This window comes from Oryzias melastigma, linkage group LG4, assembly GCF_002922805.2.
Source record: "Oryzias melastigma strain HK-1 linkage group LG4, ASM292280v2, whole genome shotgun sequence".
In the NCBI taxonomy this organism is placed as follows: domain Eukaryota; kingdom Metazoa; phylum Chordata; class Actinopteri; order Beloniformes; family Adrianichthyidae; genus Oryzias; species Oryzias melastigma.
The window spans coordinates 8,048,221-8,073,667 of record NC_050515.1 but is presented as its reverse complement, the minus strand read 5'-3'; the positions used below and the strand labels follow the sequence as shown (position 1 = coordinate 8,073,667).

Sequence of the window (25,447 nt, the reverse complement as noted above, 5' to 3'; positions counted from 1 at the left end):
TTTTTTTTTTTAAAAAACATGTTCAAATTAGTTGGATACAAGCATAATAAAATAATCCAATTTGCTACAGTTGCAAAAAAAATGTTTTTGAAGCAAAAAAATTACATTATTTTCTCATTTCTAATTTTTATTTACACAATAAAACTGGCAACAATAGACTTTTTGAAGCACGAGGTTGTTTGGCAGAACTGTACAAAATGTTATACCACATTATTCCACAAGAGGGCAGCAAAAACAAGCAGCAAAAGAAATGAAGTCAATGCTCCAGGAGGGATTGAATATTTACAAATTTGATTCATTCACAGACAATGATAAAAACTTCCATTTGATGAAAAGTTTATTCAGGAATTTGTGAATATATTTGGATATTGCTAGAATAAATGGATGGATTATTTGACTGCGTGTTTTAAGGCAGCGAGTTTCCACAGTGATCCTCCGTCTTTGACATCCATATCAGACACAATACTTCCAGAAGCATGCTGCAGAAAACAGGAAAGAAAGATTTGGAATAATTAATTAGTCATTATAAAGAATCCACTAAAGTAATAGTGTCTGATTAGCTTACGTTCGCCCCGTTTATTAGTTAAGGATTTGCCCTCTGCCATTTTAGCAATCGCTCTTTCAAGCTCCAATTCCTCCTTCAGAGTTAGCAGCTGTAAGAACAAACCACAAGCTCTATTATTCAGGCTTTTTCCTGTTTCAAACACTTTGGAAAATACAAAAACATTCAAATTTTAGCTTAAATGACAAATCTCATTATTTTTTTTCTCATAATTTGCCAGTTAACTGTAAGGAAAATGTGCTTACTTCTTTGAGATCAGCAAATTTATTGGCCAGCTCCACATCTGAGAAACAGAAAGACAGGTTATCAAGGAAATGATCCACAAATATACATCAATTTTAGCAAAAAAAATAAGCTTTTTGAGAAGTTTCTCACCAACAAGACTGTTCTTTTCAATAGGAACCACACTCTTTTGTAGTAGAAGCTCAAGAATCTTACTCTGTGTGTCTTCGTCTGGATTAAAAACACGATTTCCTGCACAAATAAATACATATAGCAGTTTGGAGAAAACAATTGAACATGATAGTATTATTAAACTGCTGCTACAGTTAATTTAAAAGCTTTTCAGGAAAAAAAAGTACTCCTAAATTGCAGAAATGATAACTTTTGCAGACTTACCGGCGTTAAATATATTCCTCCCCTCCACAGTGATCAGCCCCTGCAGAACCAGCACGCCCAGAAGTCCTAAACAGTAGTTCACGAGTGTAAACCTTTCCATGGCTTCAAGAGTCTGATCCTAAACGCACGGCGCTCTGATCCACCTTCAAAAAACACACCAGATTTTACTCTCCTGAGTCCATTCTGTCAAAATATTTATACTTCTTGACAAGGGAGGAGGGGGAAGTCGGCCCCCCAGCGTCCTAAATCAAAGGTTGTCACAGACTTCGTCAAAAGCCCTCCTTCTCACGAGGACCGTGAAGCGTCTGAATGAAATATGGCGGTCTGACGTAGCACTGAAGGCCAGTGACCCTACATCACTCTGACATGAGCGAATCAAGGAGAGACAGAGTTATCAATCAGCCGGTTGGTCACCAGAGAATGCAATCAGATCTCTTTTGGCACCTCCAAGCTTTTGTCTTTTACACGGATTGCTTCTTTACATAGACACATGCGGGCGTCGGGGTCTGCAGGAAAAGCTAAGTGAATTGATTCCGTTTTTATGAGAATAACTCTGTGTAACTGTTCAGCCGTGGTTTCAAAGACTGGTCTGGAGCTGCAGGAACATCCATCACTGAAGCCGATCACCTGACACCTCCCAGGTCAGAGTTGGGCTTCGCTCTGTGCATCAAGGAAATTACAACAGATTCATCTGCAGCTAGAAGCAAATGTTGCAGGTTTATTTTTAGAAACGTTGATCAAATAACATAAAGTTCCAGGAAATCACATTTTCAAAGATTTTATTTGCAATAAATGCTGGAAATTATAAGTATTTTAATACATGCAAACAAACCAAATTTCTGTCTCTCATAGACCTGTAACTTCCTCTCTATCCTCCTGTATTAATGACACCTGTTTGAACTCATGATCTATAGAAAAGACACCTGTCCACAACCTCAAACAGTCACACTCCACCCCACTAAGGCCAAAGAGCTGTCAAAGGACACCAGAAGCAAAATAGTTGACCTGCACCAGACTGGGAGGAGTGGATCTGCAATAGATAAGCAGCTTGATGTGAAGATATCAACTGCAGGAGGAAATATTAGGAAATGGAAGACAAACAAGACCACAGAACCAAAAAATAGAACTTTTTGGTAAAACCTTTGTTTTGAGGAGAAAGAATTTTAATTTACATCCAAAGAACATCATACCTACAGTAAAGCATGGGGGTGGAAGCATCATGCTTTGGGGCTGTTTTTCAGCAAAGTGACCAGGATGACTGATCCATGTAAAGTAAATAATAAATGGGGTCATGTATGGTCAGATTTAGAGTAAAAACCTCATTTTATCAGCATAGAAGACAAAACAAGGCCAGATCTTTCAGTATGACAACCATCCCAAACACACTAACGGGTAACGAAGGAGCGGCCTCCTAAAAAACATTTCAAGGTTTTTATGGATACATCAGGAAAAGAAAGACTGATGCATTTTTGAGCTAAAAGTGAGATTCATTTTATCAATATTCTGACATATTTGTTTTAAACTGTTTCATTTATTTTTCAAGAATCAATCAAAAAAACACAAGATCCAATTTTCTAACAGTTTGAAGTAGAAGACGGTTATAGTGAGGACAGGTGGACGGCATTAAGGGGTTGGATTGGGGGGTTGAACCACCAAATGGTTCCTGAGTGCAGCTGTGTCTGCAGCTCACCGCTCCCTCAGGGGACGGGTCAAATGTGGAAAGCAAATTTCCCTCACTGCGGCAACTAGTGGGGCTTTAACTTTAAAAATAATGCTTAATCCCGATTAAAGAAATTATTACTTTTTTCATGCAAAAAAATTATTATTATTATTTTGTGGCGATTAGTATGGCATTGTAATGACGCCGGCTTAACATGACATTGAAAGTAAAACTTTCCATTAAAAAATAAAAGATTTAAAAAATAATGACAAGACTTAAGCCACAAATTACACTAAATTAAATTATTTTAATACTTTAAGTGAAACTTAGTTTGAATTTTTAATCAATTACATTTCTCTTTTTTAAACCTTTTTTACGCTATTTTATTTTTACAGTGTTTGCTTTCTATGGAAGCTTTATTTTTTCAAATCTTGAAGGCTATTTTTTAATCCCAAATTGGCGTCATCATATCCCCATAATTAGGTGATTCATTTATAAATTTTAACTTTTAAATATTTACACTAGTTGAATTAGAACAGTGTTAAATTTTATATATAATAATTTAACTTACTATACTTTTGAGAGCAGCACAGACAAGTCCCTTTCAAAATAAAATCCACCCTGTGTCAAATAAACTCTTCCTGCTGCAAGAGATTTACTAGAATTAAAAATGCAAGAAACATAAACTCAAACATGGCGTTTTTTTTTTTATTATTATGACTTGTAGTGCACTTTCATCCTTTTACTCCTTTTGCTATCAAACATTTACATAGCATTGGTGTAAATGTTAATCATGAAAAAACTACACTGCAAGTTTATACTTTGACTCGTAACAGCAACTAGACACTGTTGTGCAGCAGAAGATAAGAATCTGTGCGTTATTCCAACGATAAACCACTGACAACAGATTCAATCTTTTCCCATCGTTTTGCTGTTTTGTGACATGTGAAAAATGTAAACAGAAGCGATAAAATTGAATAAACTAAAACAAATTAACCAGAATTATAAAATCATTATCTATTCAAGTTGTTAAGCTCCTCAAAAAGACTCAATGAAAGAATAAAATGAAGCTCAGGAGTCTTAAGTTGCAGACCCCTGTACTACACCCACCAAACTTAAGATATTGTATATTTGGAACCCTTAGGAAATTTGCATTTTTAAATAAACCAAAAGGGACATCAAGTTATGTGCAACAAAATCTGACACGTTTTTATGGAAATAATCTCAAACAGTGTCACCTTCCCTGTTTCTAATGAAGATCTCACTGTGATGCATCATAAACACAAGTGTAATTCTCAAAACATTGTTGAGAAATATGTAAATATGTAATGGATCAAATGCTTTTGAAACATTCTTCAATTTAAGAAAAAATGTCATTTTAATTTTTGAACACTAGAGGGAGCAATTGTGATAACACGCCAATTCTGCAACAATCGTGGGGTAATTTAATCACAAAGGGAAATAGCATAATTAAGAGGAAAATCTACATGAGCATGGAAAAAATATTTTGACTATGACATTTGTAGACTAAAACCAACGTTTGGGTGGGCGCTATACTTGGAGTGTTTATAAAATTCCCTCACGCAGACAGATAGTGCATTTTCGACTGTGACTCAGTAAATGTCACTGCTGATAAAGATCGGACCTTCCACCTCAGGAAATCCCTGGGTGAAGACGTTTTGCACCGTCTGCAGCAGCAGATGTTCGCTGTCTCGAACCTTCAGAGCGGCTGTCATGCCAAATAAAGTTGCTGATTTCATACCGGATAAAGAGGGGGCGTATTTCAAAATAAATCTAAATGTAATTACTTGACCCTCAGAACACGCTATTTTTATTTTTATATATTAATTTTCGTTATTTAAAATTATATGTTTTATATTAAAAACACAATTTTAAAGAAAATATTTTTATAGAGTTTTTAAATCAAGTTTTTATTTTATTTTGAAATTATTATGCAGGAAATGTAATTTTCTCCGGTGAACTTGCAGATCTGATTGCAGGAAGTGCCCATAGTTAGGAAGGGAGGGAGGGACGCTGACTGAACATCTGACACGCTAGCTCCAGCAGCGGCCGACGTATCGGCAGAAGGAGGCTCCCGAAACTAATCAAAAGGGCCGTCCACTATCTGAACCATCAATCGGGTTTATGACTTGAGACGATCAATCCTGAACCGTCCGAAGAATCACGGAAGTGTAGTTCACGGTCAACGTTTTTTTTCTTTTTTTCCTTCCTTTTTTCCACTCATTTTTTGACTTATTATCGGCTTCGACATGGCTGAGTGTGACGTTAGCATCGACCAGAAAAAACTACCTGGAGTGAAAGAGGGTAATATTTTGTTTTCTTTCAGGTGTTTACCTGTTTGGTGACACACGCGAAGCTAGCATTTAATGACGGCACGCGCTTGTTTCTGTTTGCTTATCATTATGGGATGGCTTTTTTTGGCTGAGGCTGCTGGTGCTAGCAAAGGAGCTGCTTAAATCCTGTGGACAGACAGACAGGCAGCTTTAATTGCACTGTTTAGCTTTAGCAGGTGTCGAAACAAATCCATGTCAAGCTAGCTTGTCAAATATCGTTCTGGAAAACCTGTCAAAACGAAATATTTTGATTTTATTAAACAAAAATGCTAGTTATGAACATAAGGAATATATACAAACTTAATTAGTGTTTCAATTTAGCTTGAATTGTTGTGATTTGTTGTCTTTAATTGTTCTAAAATATTATTTTAGAGCTGAGAATTTAACATTACCCTCATTTAATTTATTTTTTGCTTGATAAATATTCTATTCCTTTAGATTTGCTCCTTGGCTATTTGTTTACTGCTTAGAGAAATTTGAGGACTATTTAAAATCAAATCTGTCCTTCCTAAATCCTCAACAGTTGTAAAATAAAATATCATAAAGATAAAGCAGCAAAGAATAATAACAAGCAACTAATCTTAGTTGCTCTTTGTTTTTGGAAGTGATAGGAAAATATATGGAAAATTTTATTTTTAAACACAATATACTGTTGCTTTCCGTAAAACAAAATAAACCTTTTCATGTTAGGTTTGTGATTCTGTTTTTAATATGTGATGTAAAAGCTGACATAGAAAGCCAATTGAATAGGTGATGTAATTGCACACAGTAAATGAACAATTACAAACATTCCTGTGTTTATTTTTACTCAGTCAAATGAACAATATCTGTAGTTCCTGGATGTTTCTCTGAGCTTTCACGATGAAAACGTTTGTTCTACTTAAATCCTGACTCATCTTGGCATCCCAAAAAAACTTTAAAAACATGTTTTAGTACAAATCTAGTGTGTTTTAATAGATAAATATATCTGATTTAATAAATAATTGTTTTTAGAGCTTAAAAGTTTAGTAAAAAAAAAAAAAGTTTGTCCTCAGGCAATGTTTTTGTCTGTATGGGCCACTATGATTGTGTATTCATAATGATGCTCCAGTTTCTGTCACTAAACAAATGTGCTGTTGTGAAAGGTTAGAGGGGTTTCAATTCCGCATCTTTCCAGATCAGTCTCCTGATTGTACAAAAAACAAAAAAAATCTGTCAATGTCATGGTCGTAGCTGGCTCCCTGCTGCACCACGTTCATGCTAATCAGCTACAAACACCAACAACAGCTGATTGAAGCTTTGATCAGCTATGGTGATGCACAGTGAACATCTTATCTGCTAGATCTTCTGACAAAGGGACACAGTTGAGGTCCTTTTCTTGCTTACTTTGGAACAAAATAGACTACTGTGCAAAAGAATTCATCAAAAGTGCAGCTCAAAATGTCTTTTAACTTTTAGGTCAGGGATGTCAAACTCAAATCCAAAACACACCTTAGGTTGCGGGCCGAAAAGAATAAACATTTATCGAACACACTAAAACTACATTTTTAAAACTAACTTTTTGACATGTTTATAAACTAGATATATAGTATTACATGTGATAATGCTAGTGTGAATTCTGTAAGCTGAATGTGACTGCTGAAAACACTGAAGCTGATAGCTGAAATCACTGAAGCTGATAGCCAGCTAATATACTAGCTAAATGCCAAATTAGCCTAAAAAACAAAAATAAAAACACCTAAGGGTTAGCCAAAACAGCTAGCATGTAGCTTAAAAATAATTAATCTCCAAAAGAGCCTAAAAAACTGAAAAAAGCCCAATTTAGCCAAAAAACCAACAAAAAAAGCCCAAATTAGCCAAAAAAAAGCTAGCACGTAGCTAATATATTAGCTATACTTCCAAACAATCTAAAAAACAAAAAAGCCTAAATTAGCCAAAACCTGTAGAGTGTGAATGTTAGCCTAACTTCAAATTAGCCTAGAAACAAACAAAAAAACCCAAATTAGCCAAAAAAAGCTAGCATGTGGCTAATATACTAGTTAAACTTCAAAACAATCTAAAAAAAAACAAAAAAAGCCTAAATTAGCCAAAACAGCTAGCATGTAGCTGAAATATTAGATAAACTATTGTATAAAAATAGCCTAAAAAATGATAATAAATGCCAAAATAGACCAAAAAGCTAGCAGAATGCCAATTTTTAAAACTTTAAAACTGTAAATTTTTAACACAGTTATGAATAATAAAAAGTCAGGAATATTATTCCAGAATAAATCAACTAAAATCTTAAATAACTTTTAGTATTATACTCTCCATAAAAATATATTTTGTAAAAATAATACAAGTTAGAAATAAGCACAAGATAACATCGGACCATTAATAACAATAAAATAAAATAATCTGCAATCATCTGGCGGTCTGGATCCGGTTTAAGATTAAGACGAAAATAAAAAAAAAGTTTCAGGAGATAAAAACAGAATCTGTGTTTCACTTCACTTTTTTTGTCTTCTGGTTTTCTGAAGAAACAAACATGTTTCCAGATGGTCAAAGCAATGCTCGACTATGATGTCTATTTTCAATCTGATATATGTTTTATCATCTTAGGTAAAAAGCTTCAAAGAAAAATAGGGATATTTAAAAAAGTAGGAATGATCACTTGATTGCAGTATATTTGTCAAATTTAATTTTAGCCTTTTACCTTTTATTTTATGGATTTTCAAATATAAATTTGTAATTTTTATCTATTTTAAAGCTTGAATTTAAGAACATTTGTTTTATTTGTTTGTAAAATTTACATTTGCTTTCAAATGCTGGCACCGGAGTAAATCTAAGGCTAAAACCTACTTCTGTAAAGTCAAGAATGTGCTCAGAAATACAGTTACATCTGCTTTTACTGTGTTTTTAGGAAACAAAACCTGAGTGCACTTATCTCGATGAGATCTTATTCTTGCACTAATGTGTAGGCTTAGTGGAAATGATCTTTTTGCAAAGATGTGAAACAGAACTATGAATGAAAGATCGGTTTGTTCTTAGAAAAGCTTGAATATGTTTGATTTTTTTCCCTATTAACTTGAAATGTTTTGTCCTCTCTCTCAGTGTGTCGTGATTTTGCTGTGCTGGAAGACCACTCTCTGGCCTACAACCTTCAAGAACAAGAAAGTAAGATTTAACCACATTTTAACCACATCTTCCTTTAATCTTCTGAAAGCTCTCTATTAGAGTTAGCAAGATTTTGCTACCAATTTGATTATTTTCATGTAAATTATATGCTCCATTTGAGCTGACAGAAAAAACTCTTTGCACACAAACTGAACATAATTTGCTTTTTTTAATTGAGCCATTCTACCATTGCAAAACATAGAACATAGTTGCATTTTCATATCCTATAAAAGCTGTTTTATTACGTTTAATATGGGTCAGAATTGGTCATTTTATCTTATTTTGAACTTCTTTCTTTTAGTCACATGTATTGTTACTTTACTCCTGCTGACACCACCCGTGTTTTGACAATAAGCTGCTAATGCTAATAACAAAAGGTCCTTTCTAAATAGTGTCCACTTGAGTGTTCCTTTCAATCTATTTACAGTTTAATGTGTCATTTTGAACGGTTATGTAAGTACAGATTTTTTTGGGCTCTATTGTGAATGCTTCGGATTCTTTGCATAATCTCAGACACACCAGCTGCTTCCTGCAGTCTCGACGTGTTTTTGCTCTTTGAGCCGGACTCTCATCTGAACTGAATCTTTTGCTGATATTAAACACTGCTAACATGGTTGAACATCTAAGCTTAGGCTCTATAAGGTTGTAGTCGAGTGTTTACAGAGATTTTTTCAATAGGAAACTAAAGTTTTTGGTGCATTTTCATGTATTTATATGACATATTTTGGTGTTATTTGAAGTGGTAGACCTCGACTGTATATGAGAACTGGACAAAGTGCCCCTCCAGAAGTATCTCCAAATCTCATAGACTTCTATTGAAAAGTAAACACCTATTACTCCGTCGTTATCTTCATCAGAATAGCCATTCTTTCTCTACCTTTTTTTAAAACATTTTTGTAACTTTAACACGTTATTTACGTTTTAAACTGGCCAATCAGATGCCTCAATTAAAGTTGGTGGCTCCACGTCAACCATCCAAAAAGTTTTGATTGACAGATTTTCTGACAGCATACTCCACCAGGTTATCTTCAAATGGTCGGGGTGTGGACTTCCAACAAGCCCTCTCCTGATTGGCAAGAGTGGTTGCCATAGAAATATTGACTCAGACCGAACTCAACCAATCATTGGTTAGTGACGTTTTCTGGCTCCAACATGGCGGCACCCGTACTATAAAAAAATGGCTACTGAATTGACTTTGTAGCAAGTTAGTGATGTCACACTTCCTCAGTCCAGTTCTCATATACAGTCAATGGTTGTTTCCATAATCTAGGATGAGACCTGTTTTATTGTCATGTGTAGAATTGATGCATCATTTTTATAGACAGTCATGTTTGCAGAGGTGTTTATTTATTCTACTTCATTTCTATTCATTTTTCTGCATTATATGAAAATTACACTCACATATTCTGTACTTTGTATTGCCATTAACAGACACGTTTTGACTCGTTTGCATAGTAAATTTGCTCCCATACAATGACATAAATGTTTTATAGTCTTTCAGTTGTGTCTGTTGATAAGAAAGCCGCACCACAGCATGATGAAAGCCAGGTCTGGAGCTGAATTGTTGAGTTTGCTGGTTTTGCAGCACATGTGTGATGCAGCTGAAGTGTTCCTCAAGCTTCTGCACTGATATCTGCTGATGGTTTTTGTTCTGAGATCATGTTTTTTTCCATGACTCAAGAACTTCAACAGAAGACGCAGAGTCTTCTCCTGCTAATGACACTCAGACATATTTATTTGCAAAATGTCCCTAAAGATCATTTTTTATTTGTATTTTTTTTTCCTCCAGATCTGTGGTTTGAGCTTCTTTTAAGCTGTTTCCTGCTGAGTTTGGCTGAGAGGACAAATTTACCAGAGAGGGACAAAAAAAAAATGTAGCCTGAAACTAAGCAAGATCTTTTTATTTTGTACAATGTCAGCAATCTAACTGTTAGATCTCCATGTATCCTCAATCTGCATTTTGTGACATTTCACGGTTCTTTTTACAGTTTCTGATCATATTTGAAGGCAGTGCTGGGCGATATGATGATGCGTATCTTGTGGATGATAGAAACGTGTCTATTGTGTCATTTCTCCTTTATCATTGATATAGTTTCCAACCTAATTTGATCAACTAAAAAGTATTATAAGTAAAATGAAACATCAGAAATAGTTAGCATTTTGATGAATTATGACTTGGTATATACAGTATTTAAACTAATAAAGTCGAAAAACTTTTCTCCACTTTCGATTTTCTTTTTTTTTTTTGCACTTTTGAAGTGTTTTTTTTTAGCATTTTTTTTTGCATGGAAAACAACTTTTTAATAGCAAACTTTAAAGATATTCACAGTAAATGTCATTTTTTTCCATCCTTTTTAAAAAAATGTTCATAAAATGAGTCATTTCAAGGCTGTCTTGTGTTTTGTTTTCTTGCCTATGAAAGATGAATCAATAAACCTTTAGAAAAACACCGTAAACACAATCCTTTCCGTTCTTCTCCATACTTTTTCTGACGTGGCACAGCCGTGACTCACAGCTGGAGACTTCAGAGCTTCTCACAGGTAGATTGCCAAATGTAATTTGGTCCTTTCTCACATGGAGCCGATTGATAGCTTGGTGAAACCGGGCTGAATGAGTGAGTGATGTTCTCCGTGGCAGCAAAGTGAGGGAAGTGCGTCAGCAAGTGAGATTTATTATCCGTTACGGCCACGACGGGCCGTCACACAACCTTGGAAAGACGTCTCGGCTGGAAACCTTCATTTCTCAACGAAAAGTCTGTTCATTACCCCAGACAGAAATACCTGTGTCCTCAGAGTCTTCTGTACTGAAAGCCAGCTTCACCTCATTGAAGTGTTCAAACTATCTACATGATCTAGATCTATAATTAAACTCTCCAGTGTTGATTTTCATCTGGCTGAAGTCTTCTAGCTCACTTCTTCTTGTTTTTAAAAGTCTGTGCTTCTGTTGGTCTCTGCAGTCGAGAGCCACTTGGCCTCCAACGTCCACAAGAACCGCCTGGTGCAGAAGGACCTGATCGTTGCCAAGAAGCTCCAAGAGGAGGAGGATGAGATAGCCAAGATCAAGAGCCAGAAGCAACATGGAGACATGTGGGTGATGCACACGAAACATGCCGGCGAGCAGCATGACGGTGTTACGTTGTTTTTTTATGATTAATCACTGCTGAGTCAGCATGACATGAGGATTTCTGGATGAAAAACAGAAAAGATCTAAAAGGTAGAGAGAGTCTGTAATTACAATAATTAGCAAATTAGGATTAAAGATGATTTGGGTTCAAATCTGGAATGACTTCTTTTAAGCCATCAAATCTATAAAATTAAAGTATACAAGCAACATAAGTATATATCTATACACAGATATGTCAAACGGGACATTAAGTTAAATTAGTTAATAGACAAACCAGCTTTTTGTAGACCGTTATAGTCGGTAAATGCTGCACTAAACCCCTCTACACACTCGTGTGGATCAGTGCGTCTCTCAGAAGCAGATTGTTTCTACATCCTGTGGTCCATGTTTGATGTCTGCACCACAGAGATATGAAAATATTTTCTTCAGTTACGGTCGGTTTCAGCGACGAGTTGTTCCTCGTCCACGCTTGATAACTGCAACAGCTTGATGCAGATGACTGAAATAAACCCATAACATTGAGATTTTATGTTGTGTCTTCTCCGGTCCAGAAGTTTGCAAAAAGGAGTCTTGGAGTCGGTGAGGTCACGATTGAGCCTAGATGACTTATGAGTGGTCATTAAAGCCCCAGGAGGACACCGTATGCTCCACAGTTGATGCTCGTCGTCCTGCTGCTCTCAGGCTGTGATAGTCGGTGTCGCGTCATGAATGTTCTTAAAACGCCCATTCATGCAAAAATACAGCAACTCTTATTTTCTTACAAACTCCAAAGTTAGTCTGAGATTTTTACACTTGATCGGTTACAGCTGCAGTTCAAACCATGAATGTCAGACAGAATTTGCACTGATCCGCAGACGTCAGCTTTAATAACGGCCCAAAGACAGATGGCGTCTCCATGTTTCTGCCCAGAGATCAATTAAAATGAGCTTTTAAGATGTTTATTCCATAAGAAGATCATCTCATGTATGTGATTTGACCCGATTAACTAAGCTTATTTTTTTACAGAACGTCGTTAAGTTTGGATGGTTTGTAAAATGTGAAGTATTGTTTGTGTTGATTTTCCTGTTTTATGCTTTTGTGGAAACGCCAGTGAGCGGCAGGATAACGAGATCGCGCAGGAGATCCAGGAGGAGCTGATCCGACAAGCAGAGCTTCAGCGGCTGCAGGAGGAGAAGGATGCGGTAAGGAACACCAGCACGGGTTCATTAGTTTCTTGTCAAGGTTCCACTCCAGATATCTATTGTAAGATCGTTCCCATTGGGCTTTTAATTCGGATTTTGCAGTTTTTTTCCCCAAATCAAAAAAACAGTCATTTTTTAAGACATATTTTGTGCAGTTTAAATTGTTTTAATGATACAAAAAAACGTAGAGAGATGCAATTTTAATCTAAAATTATTTTTAGGGGCGAGAATCGATTAAAAAAAAAAAGAATAACAAATTAATCGCAAACTGGAAAAGATTAATCGTGATTAATCGCATTTTTTTTTTTTTTAGCTACAGTTTGTTTACCAGCCACTTATCTGCAAATAATCACAATATGAAATCACAAGCAAAATTGTACATTTAAAACATTTATTTTTCTATATTTCTCTCCTAAGAAAACTGCTGCTGTCAAGTGACATTTTTCCTGGAATTCTGCTTTTTTTTTTTTTTTTAAAGCAAGTTTTCCTTATTGTGTTTGTAAAAATAAATAAATGAAAATGTTTTGGGTGAAGTTTGATCCAGCTGGATTTCAGGTTTTCTGCTTGGCTAGAATCTGCTCACATTTGGAGGCGTGTCTTCCCACTCTGAACTGCTCACCGCCCACAGCGTCGGTGGGCGGGACTTTTGCGACGAACCGCGGAGTTTCTGCAATTTTTAGACAACGCCGGTGCTCATTATTGTCGAAAATGGATGTCCGTCCCCACCCCAAAAAGTAATGATCACTTTCCTCCTTGTGGGATTTCTTGTAGCAGACGGCTCCGTTAAGCTCCGCCCAACACACGTCTTTTGCTCTGCGCTGCAGCCGTCAGATCGATGTTCATCTCCTGGTTATTTAGTAAAATAAAAGATCGCTTTTGTCCAAAAACTACAAATAAATCCCATTTTATCTCTTTAATTCAATCTCAATCACAATCTAAAAAAGTTTATTTTAGAGTTGTATTAAGCTGATCTCACAGCTGCTCAGCATGACACTGGAGGGTGTTAATAAATATTAACGCGTTAATTCAGGCGGATTATTTGCATGTGTTAATGCGTTAACTTTCACAGCTGTAATTGTTTTAGATCTGTCCTCCATCGTGAGAAAATGCTACAAAAACATGTTAAAAACACGATTTTCGTGGAGCGGGGCTTTACACTACATGGAACATGGAAGTTTTAGTCTTGAAGGGAAAGTTTTAAGAGCACCAACATCATTTTGCGAAGCAACAGAGAATGATTTAAAAAAAAATTTCATCTTGTAAATTGTTTTTTTGTTTTTTTTTAGGCCATCGCTCGTAAGTTGCAGGAGAAGGAAATGAAGGAGGAAAGGAGGAGAAAGAAGCAGCAGGAGTCCAACGTGGAGGAGGACTACTTTGAGGATCATGGAGGTGGGGACAACACAAATGACTCATCCTGATGTGGGTCTTGTTTTCAGTTTCAGAAGAAGACGACTGTTGTTTGTTGCTGCATACTCCTCTGCCTTTGAACGAGATCTAAAGGTTATCGCCTTTTTAAGGCGGACCGGAGGAATCGCTGATCAGTGGTTATTAAACAAAGACCTACATTTTTGATGGATTTTATTCATTTTTTTAAGTATATATATTTTTTTAAATGTTGTTTTTATCAAGTATATAAAAAATGAAGGCAGTTTTTCTGTCCTTCCTTCCTGCAAAATTGTAGCTGACTCTTCTGTTTTGTTAGTTCTTAATTTAGTTTAACATTTTACTTCACATCCTCTATCTGTTTATAAAGTGGTGTTTTTTCCTCTTTTTTTTGTCTACTTGACACTTTTTTTTAGATGCAATATAATCTTAAAAAATAATTTTTAAAAAAGTTTTTTTTTCCCCCATTTTATCCTGAAATGAAACTGCAGCTAATCCTGTTTGTACATGTGGACTGAAGGTTAGTGGAATGTGTAGAGCTTCGTTTAGACCTCCATGCTGACTCCTTTGTCAGCATAAGTTGTGAAAGATACACAAATACTGAAGGAAAGAGTCTACGCTGAGTTTGTGCGTTTGTAGCTTGATACACAAACGTGCCCCCGGCAGGAGCGACCTCCTTTGTTTACTTTGCGTTTCACGCTGAGGGAAAGACGTCATGTGGATTCATAGTGTGCAGGTGACAAGATAGAAGGTGTTTTCCACTAGATTTTTTTAATGCACGATATAAAAGCAATATTTTTATTTTAGTTTTTATGGGGTTTTTTTTATATAAAAATCAACTGATTTTGTCTTTAATGTTCAGGTTTCTTACAGAATTTGGTGTATGAAAACCAAACCTAATATCTCAGTGTCACCTTTCAGGTTGTCTAAGGTAAAATTCCACATTGCAGATTCTCATTTTCTCTGACAGCCTTCAGTTAGTTTTAGCTTGGGGGGAAAACCTGTAAGGAAACACGACTCCTGCTTCATTTTTACAGTGACGTTTCCCAGACATTTATCTCCAAATGTAGTCATGAAAATACAGATTAGTATTTGGTTGTTTCTTGTTGAGTTTCCTGACTGTTTCCTTTAAGGCGGTATGTTGCAGATGTGCATCCTGTCTCACCAGCGCTCTGTTTGTTTGAGGGAGTGAGCGGACGAAAAGGTTTTTTTTCTTTCCTTGTGTGAAACAACAGAGGAGAGCAAACACTGAAACCAGTCTTGTCACTCTTGCCAGGTTCCAGTCCGTCGAGTCATTTTGGGTTTTTTTCCCCGCGCGCTGTTTGTGAAACAAGTTGATTGCACTTCTAGCCGTTTGTCGGATAACAGAAATTCTTTAGCACTGACTCAGAGAGCAGAGAAGTCCGGCCTCCGCTTTGTGATATTTTTTTTTCTTTCACTTGTTTTCATTTAAAGTGTCACGTGCCAAACTCTCAGCAGACTGGTTTTCATGCGGGCGTTGGCTCACTAGTCAGTCTTACTCTGCAGGTTTTTATATTCTCTTGTCTCACAGTATTGAAGCTGCTGCAGAACACACAGGCTTTGCATTTGTGCACACAAATGATCTTTTTTTTATGTGGAGATGATCTTTCAGTTTTTATGGAGGACATACACTAAAATCCCACTTTGATCATCTTTTGATATATTTTTTAAATTATTCACTTTTTATTATATTAAATCTATTTTATTAAATCTCACTGGGAACGATTTTACAAAAGTAGTGGGACTTAAAAGACATCTCCATAAACAGAAAAATGCTACAATATGTTAAAGCAAAAATAATATTTTCAAAGGAGTAAGTCTTTAATAAAATCAAACTCAAAATTGTATCAAATATTTTTTGATACAAACCATTGAGAATCAGGAGGAAGGGGAAGGGGGCGGGGTTGCTTCACACCAATGGTCCTCAAAATTCAGAGGTGAATTTCTGATGAACTCCTGCCGCTTTGGTCAAACTATGTCCTAGAATATGACAAGTTATTTGATTTTGGCTAAAACAGGCAAATTCGTGTTTAAAAGACCACTGGGTGCATTTTTAAATGGATCAAAACATGACCAGAGTGGGAATTTAGTTTATGTCCTACATAAAAACTGAAAGATTATTATTATTATAAAAATAATGATCATTTATATGCACGAATGGGAAACTGTTGTGTTCTGCAGCAGCTGTACTCCTGTAATCAGATGACTTTGCGCCGTTCTACAATCTATGCATTAGGGCTGCCAGGATTAGTCGACTATTAAAACAGTCGACAACTAGTTTACCGGTAATAGTCGATTAGTCGTTACTTTATACCATATGGAGTCAGAGTGTAGTAAAGTTAAAACTTATGATGGCATTCTGCTAGCTCTTTGGAATATTTGGGCATTTATTGAGTTTTTTTAGGATATTTTGGAGTTTAGATTAAAAAAAAAATCAGTTTTTCATGCTTATTGAAGTTTAGCTAATATTTCAGCTACATGCTAGCTGTTTTGGCTAACTTAAGCTTCAGTTTTTTTGGCTAATTGAGCTAATGTTTTAGCTGGTCATCAGTTTCAGCGTTTTCAGCTATCAGTATTAGCGGCCAAATTCAGCTTACAACATTCACATCATCTCAGGTAATGTTATATGTCTAGTTTTAGTTAGTTTAAATCTAATGATGGTTAAGATGTCAGTTTGTGCATGACCAGATTAGTCGACTAATCAGAAAAAATAACCGATGAATAGTCGACTATTAAAATAATCGTTTGTGGCAGGACTACTATAGATTGATGCTGCATTTTGGTGCAAAGTTGAAATGAAAAGTCGCTTTTCTCCACTTCAGAATCAGCTGATTCACATTGGTAGTATAAATGGTTTAAGAGTTACGGTAGGTCAAAGAGTGTGTGGTATTGAGCGTTGCCGGTGTCATCTCGGCTGTTAAACTGTGACTCCTCTTGCAGGTTTTTACTCTGTGCTCACTAACTACTGTGGCTCACATCATGCTTCTGTTTCTTTACATTCTCATGATCATCATCATCATCCTCCACCCGCTCAGCTGGAAGAACTCTTGATGTGGACAAATGTATCCGCCAGAAATCAAGGTCACCTGACCCGTATGGCGCACATTCTAGCGTGCGCTCAGGGCGGGATTTCTCCCCAGAATATTATTCCACAGAACCAAAAAGGAGCAGGTACCCAAGACAGGACTCAGCTGCACCCCAAACCCAGCTCAAAAACATGGAGTACTACTCGATGACAGAGGGAGGACGCAGCCGGCATGCAGACACGTATCCAGAGCACCTGCTTCCCTCCAGATCCAGGCATGGAGACAGGAACCCAGTCTATGAGCACGCACACACTCAGAGAGCAAAGACCTATGGGGGGGCAGAGTCGGATGGAGCGGTTAGGAAAAAGGAAAAACCAGAAAGACCTCCTCCACCTCAGAACCTCGTAGAAAGAGACAAGACCGTAGACAGAGAGAGAAACCGACATGAGATGGAAAGGGAAGCAGGAAGAGACACCAGGAGAGGAAGGGAGCAGCACCTGAAACCACAGAGAGAAAAATCCACAGATGGGGGCCACAGTGGAGACAGACAGGCAGAGAGAGACCGGCGCAGACCAAAACAGCAAGGACGAGGCGGGAGCAGAGAAAGGGGGCTCGAGGAGGACTTCTTAGAGACTGGACACAGCAAAGACTGGCTGATGGAGAGCAGTGCATCCTGGGAAGACGGTGAGGAAAGGCGGGACAAGAACCGGCCGCGGGTGTACTCCATCCCCAACGAGCCTCATGACAAACTCAGGAACGATGAAGGCCAAGGAGACTCACGGGAGAGCTGGGAATCTGGACATGGGGGGGGTCGTGGAAGGGAGCGCAGTTACAGCACCCCCACCAAAGAGACAGGTACCACCCTGAGCTCCCCCGAGAGCCCCACGGGGTCGACCTTTCTGTGTGACGTGGTGGCAGCGCTCTCTGCGGGGTAATGTCAGGTGGTGGGTTCCTCCAACATCTTCATTCTAGATTCTAAATCTGTGCACGTGAAAACAGAACATGATGCAGAAACACAACAAAACTGAGCAATTAAACTATTAGCACTTTCTCCTCAGACAGCTTGCCTGCACTGACAGTACTCTTGTGGTGTCGGGATGAGCCGGGATTTGATCCTCTCCTCACTGTCAAACAAAAGCTGCAAATCTGAGTTCAGTTTTTGGTACCTAAACAACTTAAGTCCAGAGTAGATAAACTTAAATATTTCAAACTCTTATTTTGCTTGTTTCTCCTTCAGACTTTAACACCTCTCTGCAGGAAGGAGCGCTTTCAAGTCTTACTTCCTGTCAGCTATTAGAATCTACAACACCTCATAAGATGTGTTTCCTTTACACATATGTGCAAAACTTTATCAATATTCTAGAAATGTAAAAAAAACACACAATGACACAGTTTCCATTAAATCATGATTATGCAAATAAACTAGGGCCAGGAATCGATTAATCGATTAAAATAACCTATTAATCGCAAACCTGGAGAAAAGAAATTGCAATTAATCGCTTTTTTTTTTGCTGTAGTATTTGCCGACCACCTATTATCTGCAAATAATTATAAAGGAAATGTACACACAAAACTGCACATTTAGAATGTTTATTTTTAATTAAGGCCATCAAATGATTAAAAAATATACCAGATTAATCAGACTTTTGTTATGATTGATCACTACTCATCACAATATTTTACTAGCTAAATTTATTAAGTACATTTTAAATGACAAAATTCTACTTTTGAACAAAAACGGACCAGAAAGAACATTTTCCTTCCTTTCTCTCTGAACTGATGCAACATTTTATTTTATGTTGTGACGATCAACATATATGTCGCTTTCCTTTGAGGCTCAGCGACGTTTTGTTACCGTGACAACGCGCTGGATCATGGATCTAATAGCCTGCTTTAATGTGAAAAAGCTATATCAAGATTAAAGTACTAAAAACCGATTGAATATTTATGTCTTTTGTAAATAGCCGTAGTATAAGTGGGGAAAAAGAACCTGACGAAGTGTTTTAATGTGGATGACTGCACTGCTGAGGCAAAGTGAAGGACCGCTGCTCCATGAGGTGCGATTAATTTGTGTTAATGAATATTAATGCATTAATTCAAGTTTATTAACTGTGTGTTAACGCGTTAACGTGCACACCCCTGGAATAAACACAAACCTACGTGCGCGATAAGTCATTTAAAAGCTTTGATTTACTGCAGGTACATTCAAATGTATCATCTAAAAGTGCATCATCTATCAAAGGAGACGTCGGCGTCTTATTCAGGTCCTGAAGCGGAAAGCTGAGTGGGAGGAGCTACGGATGAAGTGATTTTGAGGATCCAACAATTCCGCATGACACGCTCAACTTTTGATGCTCTCACTGTTGGTCACGTGACATTTAATTTGAAAAAAGCCTTTGCAGTTTTGCAAAATCCATCAATTTCGATACGACTCAAAAATAAAAAAAATAAAAAACTCCCTCAAACACAAAAACGTTTTTATCAATAAATGCAATTTTTTTCTAAATTGATGTCTTTCCATTAAGCATCACAAATCCCAATTTGAACAATTTTGTAGTAAATGGAAATGCAGCTATACGATAATTATTATTAGTCATTTATAAATGTATTTTTAGTTTTATTTACTATCAGTCTATTGTTTTTAATAGAGCTATGATAAGGTAATTTCGCCTTTGTGGGATCGAACCTTCATTATATTCTGTTACGTCAAAAAAAAAAAAAAAAACAACAGAAAAATCAAAAATGATGAATGGTTTTCTAAACTTTTTTTATGTCAACAAACTAAATTTATAAGTTTTGTCACATTAGAAAAAGGAAATACTCTCAATATAAATGGTTTAGGTAAAGAATAAAATACCATGTTTAAACAAATTACGTTTTTTCTTAAGTCTCACCATTAACTTGGCTTTTAATTGGTTAATTAGCCTCATTGCAAAAGCCAATCAAAGGCTGAGGAAGTGTGTAGGAAGGGTCATGTCCATGCTCATCCTTCTTATGTGTAAGGCATGCTGCATTACTTTGCATTTCAAAATAAAACTCTCTTTTCTTAAGTTTTTGAATTTTAGTTCTATTGATACGTTTTCCCATCATGCACTGGTTTTTCACATGCACAGGTTTTCTTCCTCACAATGGGGACTGATGACTTTGCGGTGTTCTGCTGGATCATTGTGGTGTCACGGAGAGTTTTCCTGGAGAAATGTCTCCAAAGATTTTTGATGAAATGTTTCGACATTGATAAAGGGTTTCAGACATATTGAGGGGATTTGGCGCCTCCTGTTTACCTTAAAGTAACCAAACTTTTTTTAGTGGAAATGTGCTGAAGCCCTTTAAAAATGTTTTCTTTTAATCCAACTACAATTTAATTTGTTTGAGATTGGTAGAATTATTTTTTGTCTGTTATTAATTGAAAAAAATTGACAAAATCTCTGTTTTTTTGTTTCTGCTGCTTCTCTTTTCTCATTTTACAACCATTGATTCTAAAAATGATCAAATAAAAGTGCAGATATTCAAACTATAATTCTTGTTGACTTAACTAAATCAGATTGTTTTGGTCTGCCGAGAGAGAGCGAGTCGTGACGCAGGTCATGTGACTGCTTCTGCAGGTCGTCCCGGGCACAGAGGAGGCGGCGCAGTCATCGGGGAAAGTGCCGAGTTTGGACTGAGCGAGGCGACTCAGGGGCTGACCAAACTGGACCTCCGTGAACAAGAACTACGGGACATGGAGGTGGCGAAAAAGCTGCAGGAGGAAGAACTGAAGGTGATGATGGAGTCTGTGGAGGGCGTTTCATCTCGCTTTTTTCGTATCTTTGATTTTACATTCATACGTTTCAGTTTAGTGGGTTAGAGGGTTAATAGATTAACAACAATAGTAAGTAATGAAAAGAATGATGGCTCTCCAAAGTTTACTTCATGTATTTTGCAGAAGAAATGGCATTTTTTGTGTTTTATGTTCATTTTTCCTTTGAGTAAATTTGCTTCAGTAGATTATCCTGTGTTGAAAAGGGTGTCTCGTTTTAAAGAATTTATGTGCTTTTAAGTAAAAAAAACAAAACAAATGTATTTATTAAATTTGAATTAAATGTAAATGATTTAATTTATTCATTTTTCTTTTTAAATTTCATTTTATTCATTGAAAAAAAAATATAGTTTAGATGCAAATCATAATCGTAACATAGTTGTGCGTTGCAAACCAGCTCTCAGTTCTCGTTTTTGTTTTGAATTTTTTCATCTTTTTTTTTTCTTTTTTTTTTGTTAATAAAGTTTGCTGAGTTTATTTCTTTAGGGACAATAAATGTGGTAAATATGTGAATAATATACGGGAGAAAAGGTTTTCTTTGTACTTAAAGCTTCACTTTTTATTTCATTTTTTTCTCATCCAAATTTTTCAACTTTTTGAAGCTAAGAAGATAAACTGGTGAAAAAAAGCAGAAAAACAAGATAAATCTGATATGACTGAAAAATAGCAACTGAAACTCTTTGCTGTTTTCATTATTCAAATGTTTTTCCAGATGTGGAGTTCAGTTCTGTTTTCTTGCTTTGTTTAGGCCAACAGTATGCATGTGCGTGCAGCCCAAGTGGCCCAAGATGAGGTAAGATTGTTGAATATCTGAATCTCTGGGAGCTACTTCACGTATTTATGTCTAAAATTGGCTTTTTTGGGACTAAAATGTCTGAACAGACCATGCAGAGTCAGAAGTTGGTCATTTTAAGCGTCTCGTTAGCTATGGAGTCTCATTGTGTCCACTGTTCTCGTAGGAAATCGCTAGAATCCTGATGGAACAAGAGAAGAAGGAGTACAGAAAGATTCGAGAACGGGAAAAGGAAAAGGCGCAGGAGAGGGAGAGGATGGCCATGGAGAGGAGACGACAGGAGGGAGAACACAGAGTAAGGTTTTGTTAATTTATAATTGTATGTCCTCTTGAGCTGCTCTAGAACTGTCGATCGTTGTTGGTTTCCAGCCAAAGTCTGAGGACGTCGTGCGACCCAGAACGCGAGAAGACTACGACTACCAGAGGCAGAAAAATCACAGCAAACCCGCCAGGTGCAAAATAAACCTTAGCTGCTTCTTTATGTATTTTTTGAAGCATTTTAGCTTATAAATGTTTTTCTTTTCTTTACCAAGGCCTCCTCAACCTCGTATCCATGACTACGAGAACGTGGGCCCTGGTGGGTACGGCTACCCGGACCATCCCGTCAATGCTCGCCCTCACACACGGCCCGAGGCTGCGTACAAAGGTACCATCAAGAGAAAAAGAGGGGGTGCCAATATTATTTGAAACCCAAACAAAAAATTTGAAAAATATATTGGTGTTTGGCCAAAAAAAATGTAAAATGTCCAAAACTTTTTGCTATTCTACAATAAAATTAATTGGCATTTTTTTTAGGTTTCGAAACTACTTTTTTTTTCTACTTTTAACTCTTTTTTCCAAATTTGAATCTGAAAATTTTCAATTTCAAAACTGTTGTTCCCGTTGGGGCGGGGCTAACACGAAGGACCAATCACAACCGGGTTCAGTCCTGGTGCATTCACTGACTCATGAGGTAACACACAGGTTGCAGCACACACATTCATCTCACAACAACACGGACGTTTTTGATAAATGTATGGAACACAATAAGGTGGCGCTTTGAATGGGCTAGAACGGTTTTTGGACACGCTGAAACTCTGATCTCTAGACAACTTCAGACGATGATAGTACAGACAAAACGGACATTTTCTGACCCTAAATATCCAAGTTCTCAGAGTCAGTGAACGCACCGGGACTGAACCCGGTTTTGAACCCGGTCTTTCGTGTTAGCCAACAGGGACAAAAGTTTTGAAACTGAAATTTTTTAGATTCAAAACCAAAAAATAAGTTTTGAAATTGAAATTCTGAGTTTTGAAACCTAAAAAACAGAACATTTGAAGCTCAATATATATATATATATGTTTTTAAATGCCCAAAAGTTTTGGACATTTTACTTTTTTTTGTCCAAAAAATTGTCCCAAGGTGCAATTCTTCTTCCTCTTTATTTTTCTTTTGTCACCACACTTTAACTTTGTTTTCTTTGTAAACATGTAAATTGTCTAATTTTTCACATTTTTTATTGCCTGATCCCCTTTTTTTATCCGTAATACTGCTGTAATACTAGAATTTCCCCACTGTGGGATGAATAAAGGACTATCTTATCTTATCTTATCTTAAACACCAATATTATTTTCAATTTGTTCTATTTGGGTTTCAACTAATATTGGCCCCAATTTATCTCCATAGATGTTTTGTTTCAGGAATCATTAGTTTGAAAGGAAAAAGCTGTAAGCTATTGTGTGGTCTGGACTGTAGTTGCATGTTATTAAAATGTGCAGCAAACAAATAGTTTGTTTCTTTTGAGCTTTACGCTGGATTTGCATGAGCTGAGTGAAGCTGATTCCCACAGAGCTGCTCTGTCGGTTCTTTCAGCTGGAACCAGAACACACTAAACAGAGTTTACCACAAAGTTTGCTGTCTTTTCAACATCAGTTTATCACTGACAGATCTTTTCTCTTTGATTCCGATGGACTTTCTTTTTTCTTTTTAAATTGAAATTCTGGAATATTTTCATGATCAGAACATTTTCCTGTTGTCAGAGTCAGGACTCGTATGAGAAACTACAACAGGGTTTCGGTGCCCTCTTCCTGTCTGAGCTGAAACTAAACATTTGGTTTCATTGGACAAGAACAAGAGTTTGTTGTCGTGTTTAGAGGAAGTCATCTGGCTGTAGATCCTCTGTGCTCAGCCTTTCCAGGTGCAGACTTTAACTGAATTAAATTAATTAGCTTATTACCAATAAAACGTTGAGAAAAAAATATATATTTTTTGGTAAATAATTAGAAAATTAGAGTTTGAATTAGGACTGGGTATTGGTTATAATTTCCAGAAACAATTCAATTTGATTCCGATTTTTTTTTTTTCAATCCTTCTATTCTTCAATTTAATTCAATTTTAAATTTACAAATTTAAACACATTTGTTTAGAAATACATTAAAAATCTACTACTTAATTTGAATATATTACATTAGTCTGATCCAGTTCACATATTGTAAAATGTATCAGTAAAATAATAAGATTTTTTAATATCATACAGTCTTACATGGATTCTCTAAAGGAGAAGTTCCAACAAAAATGTTCAGATCATTAACATTGTAAACAGTGCTGCTTGTCCTGGAGGGCGTTTCAGTTTGACCACTAGGTGGCGATCGCGCAATAAAAGTACACTTAATTCAAGAAGAAGACAACAGTATGAGGGGGAAAACGAAGTTTTAAACCACAAATAGTTACTTTAAAAAATATTTCCTTAAAAGGTTTGAAAAATGTATGTATGTAAGCAAATAAAGATGTTCAGATTTAGTCAGCAATGTATTTTTTGTTGTCAACCGAATGTTAGCATTAGCCGTCCTATGGGAAATTCTAGTGAACGTTAGCATCAAGCTAGCGGACTTTAGCTTCATGTGCTAAATCGATTTATATCTTTTGTGAATTGATTATTGATCTATTGAGCTTAAACCGATTCAAATCGACTTTTTTCAACCCAGCCCTAGTTTGAAAACTTGAGGTTAAAAGCAGCTCTACTTTAATTGTTTGCATCCATTGAAAAGACTTTAAATACACAAAAAATATATATATATTATTTTTTTACTCAACCTAACTGTATTAAAAGATCTACTCCGATTATTCTTTAACTCCAGTGTTTATGTTCTCTGATTTACTGTAACTTTTCAACCATTAAAAAGTTAAAGTTTTTGTGTTAAAGCATCACCAACAACACCTCAAGTGTTAAAGAGTTAATCTATTTTAAAAGGGTTCTTTTAATCGTATTTATGACATAAAAAAACAGTTGTTTTCTAGGTCATAGCTTCCACAGACCAGCAGTAATTCATCTCCGAGTTGTTGGCGGGATTGCTCATTTTATAAGCTCTGTCGCTAGCTTACAACCGGCGCCGCATCCCGACATTAGCGGTGCAACAAAAATGGCGAGCAACATTGGAGCATAATTATAATTAAAAGAACACTGGGAATGTTTTCCATAGAGATCAAAAGATGATTGGAGTTGGACTTTAAAGATTTCCAAATTCTTGACCAAATGTTGTGATTTTAAGACCCACTCTAGTATCTCTTTGTCTATCTTTTCCAGGAGCCTATCAAAAGCGGTGACCGAAGCTCTCCTGCATCCAGACGTGCTGACAGTCCTCCTCCATCCTTTTTTTATACATCTATTTTTTTAAACTTCATGTCTTCAAGCGTTGATAGAAGTCTTGATACAATATCTGTTTTTTTGTTGTTTTTTTATTCATCAGGGGAAAAGTTGGCCTTATTATGAAGGAACCGCTCAGATTTAGTTTTGTTTTCTATTCTTGGGCGATAATT

At 36.4% G+C, this 25,447-nt stretch overlaps 1 protein-coding gene across 2 annotated transcripts; it reads left to right on the top strand.

Annotated features, from left to right (window-relative positions):
* Positions 1-4,811: 4,811 nt before the first annotated feature.
* Positions 4,812-25,441, top strand: ccdc50 (coiled-coil domain containing 50). 2 transcript variants are annotated; one of them, XM_024279390.2, is made up of 12 exons: positions 4,812-5,165; positions 8,267-8,329; positions 11,286-11,415; positions 12,543-12,633; positions 13,920-14,022; positions 17,073-17,918; positions 20,666-20,820; positions 21,608-21,652; positions 21,819-21,947; positions 22,022-22,104; positions 22,186-22,298; positions 25,215-25,441. In XM_024279390.2, the coding sequence occupies exons 1-12, from the start codon at positions 5,111-5,113 to the stop codon at positions 25,232-25,234; spliced, it is 1,833 nt and encodes a 610-aa protein (XP_024135158.1). In that variant the 5' UTR covers positions 4,812-5,110; the 3' UTR covers positions 25,235-25,441. The 2 variants fall into 2 exon arrangements, with proteins under 2 accessions (XP_024135158.1, XP_024135159.1); XM_024279391.2 differs by lacking the exon at positions 17,073-17,918 and having other exon boundaries at positions 4,816-5,165.
* Positions 25,442-25,447: the final 6 nt, after the last annotated feature.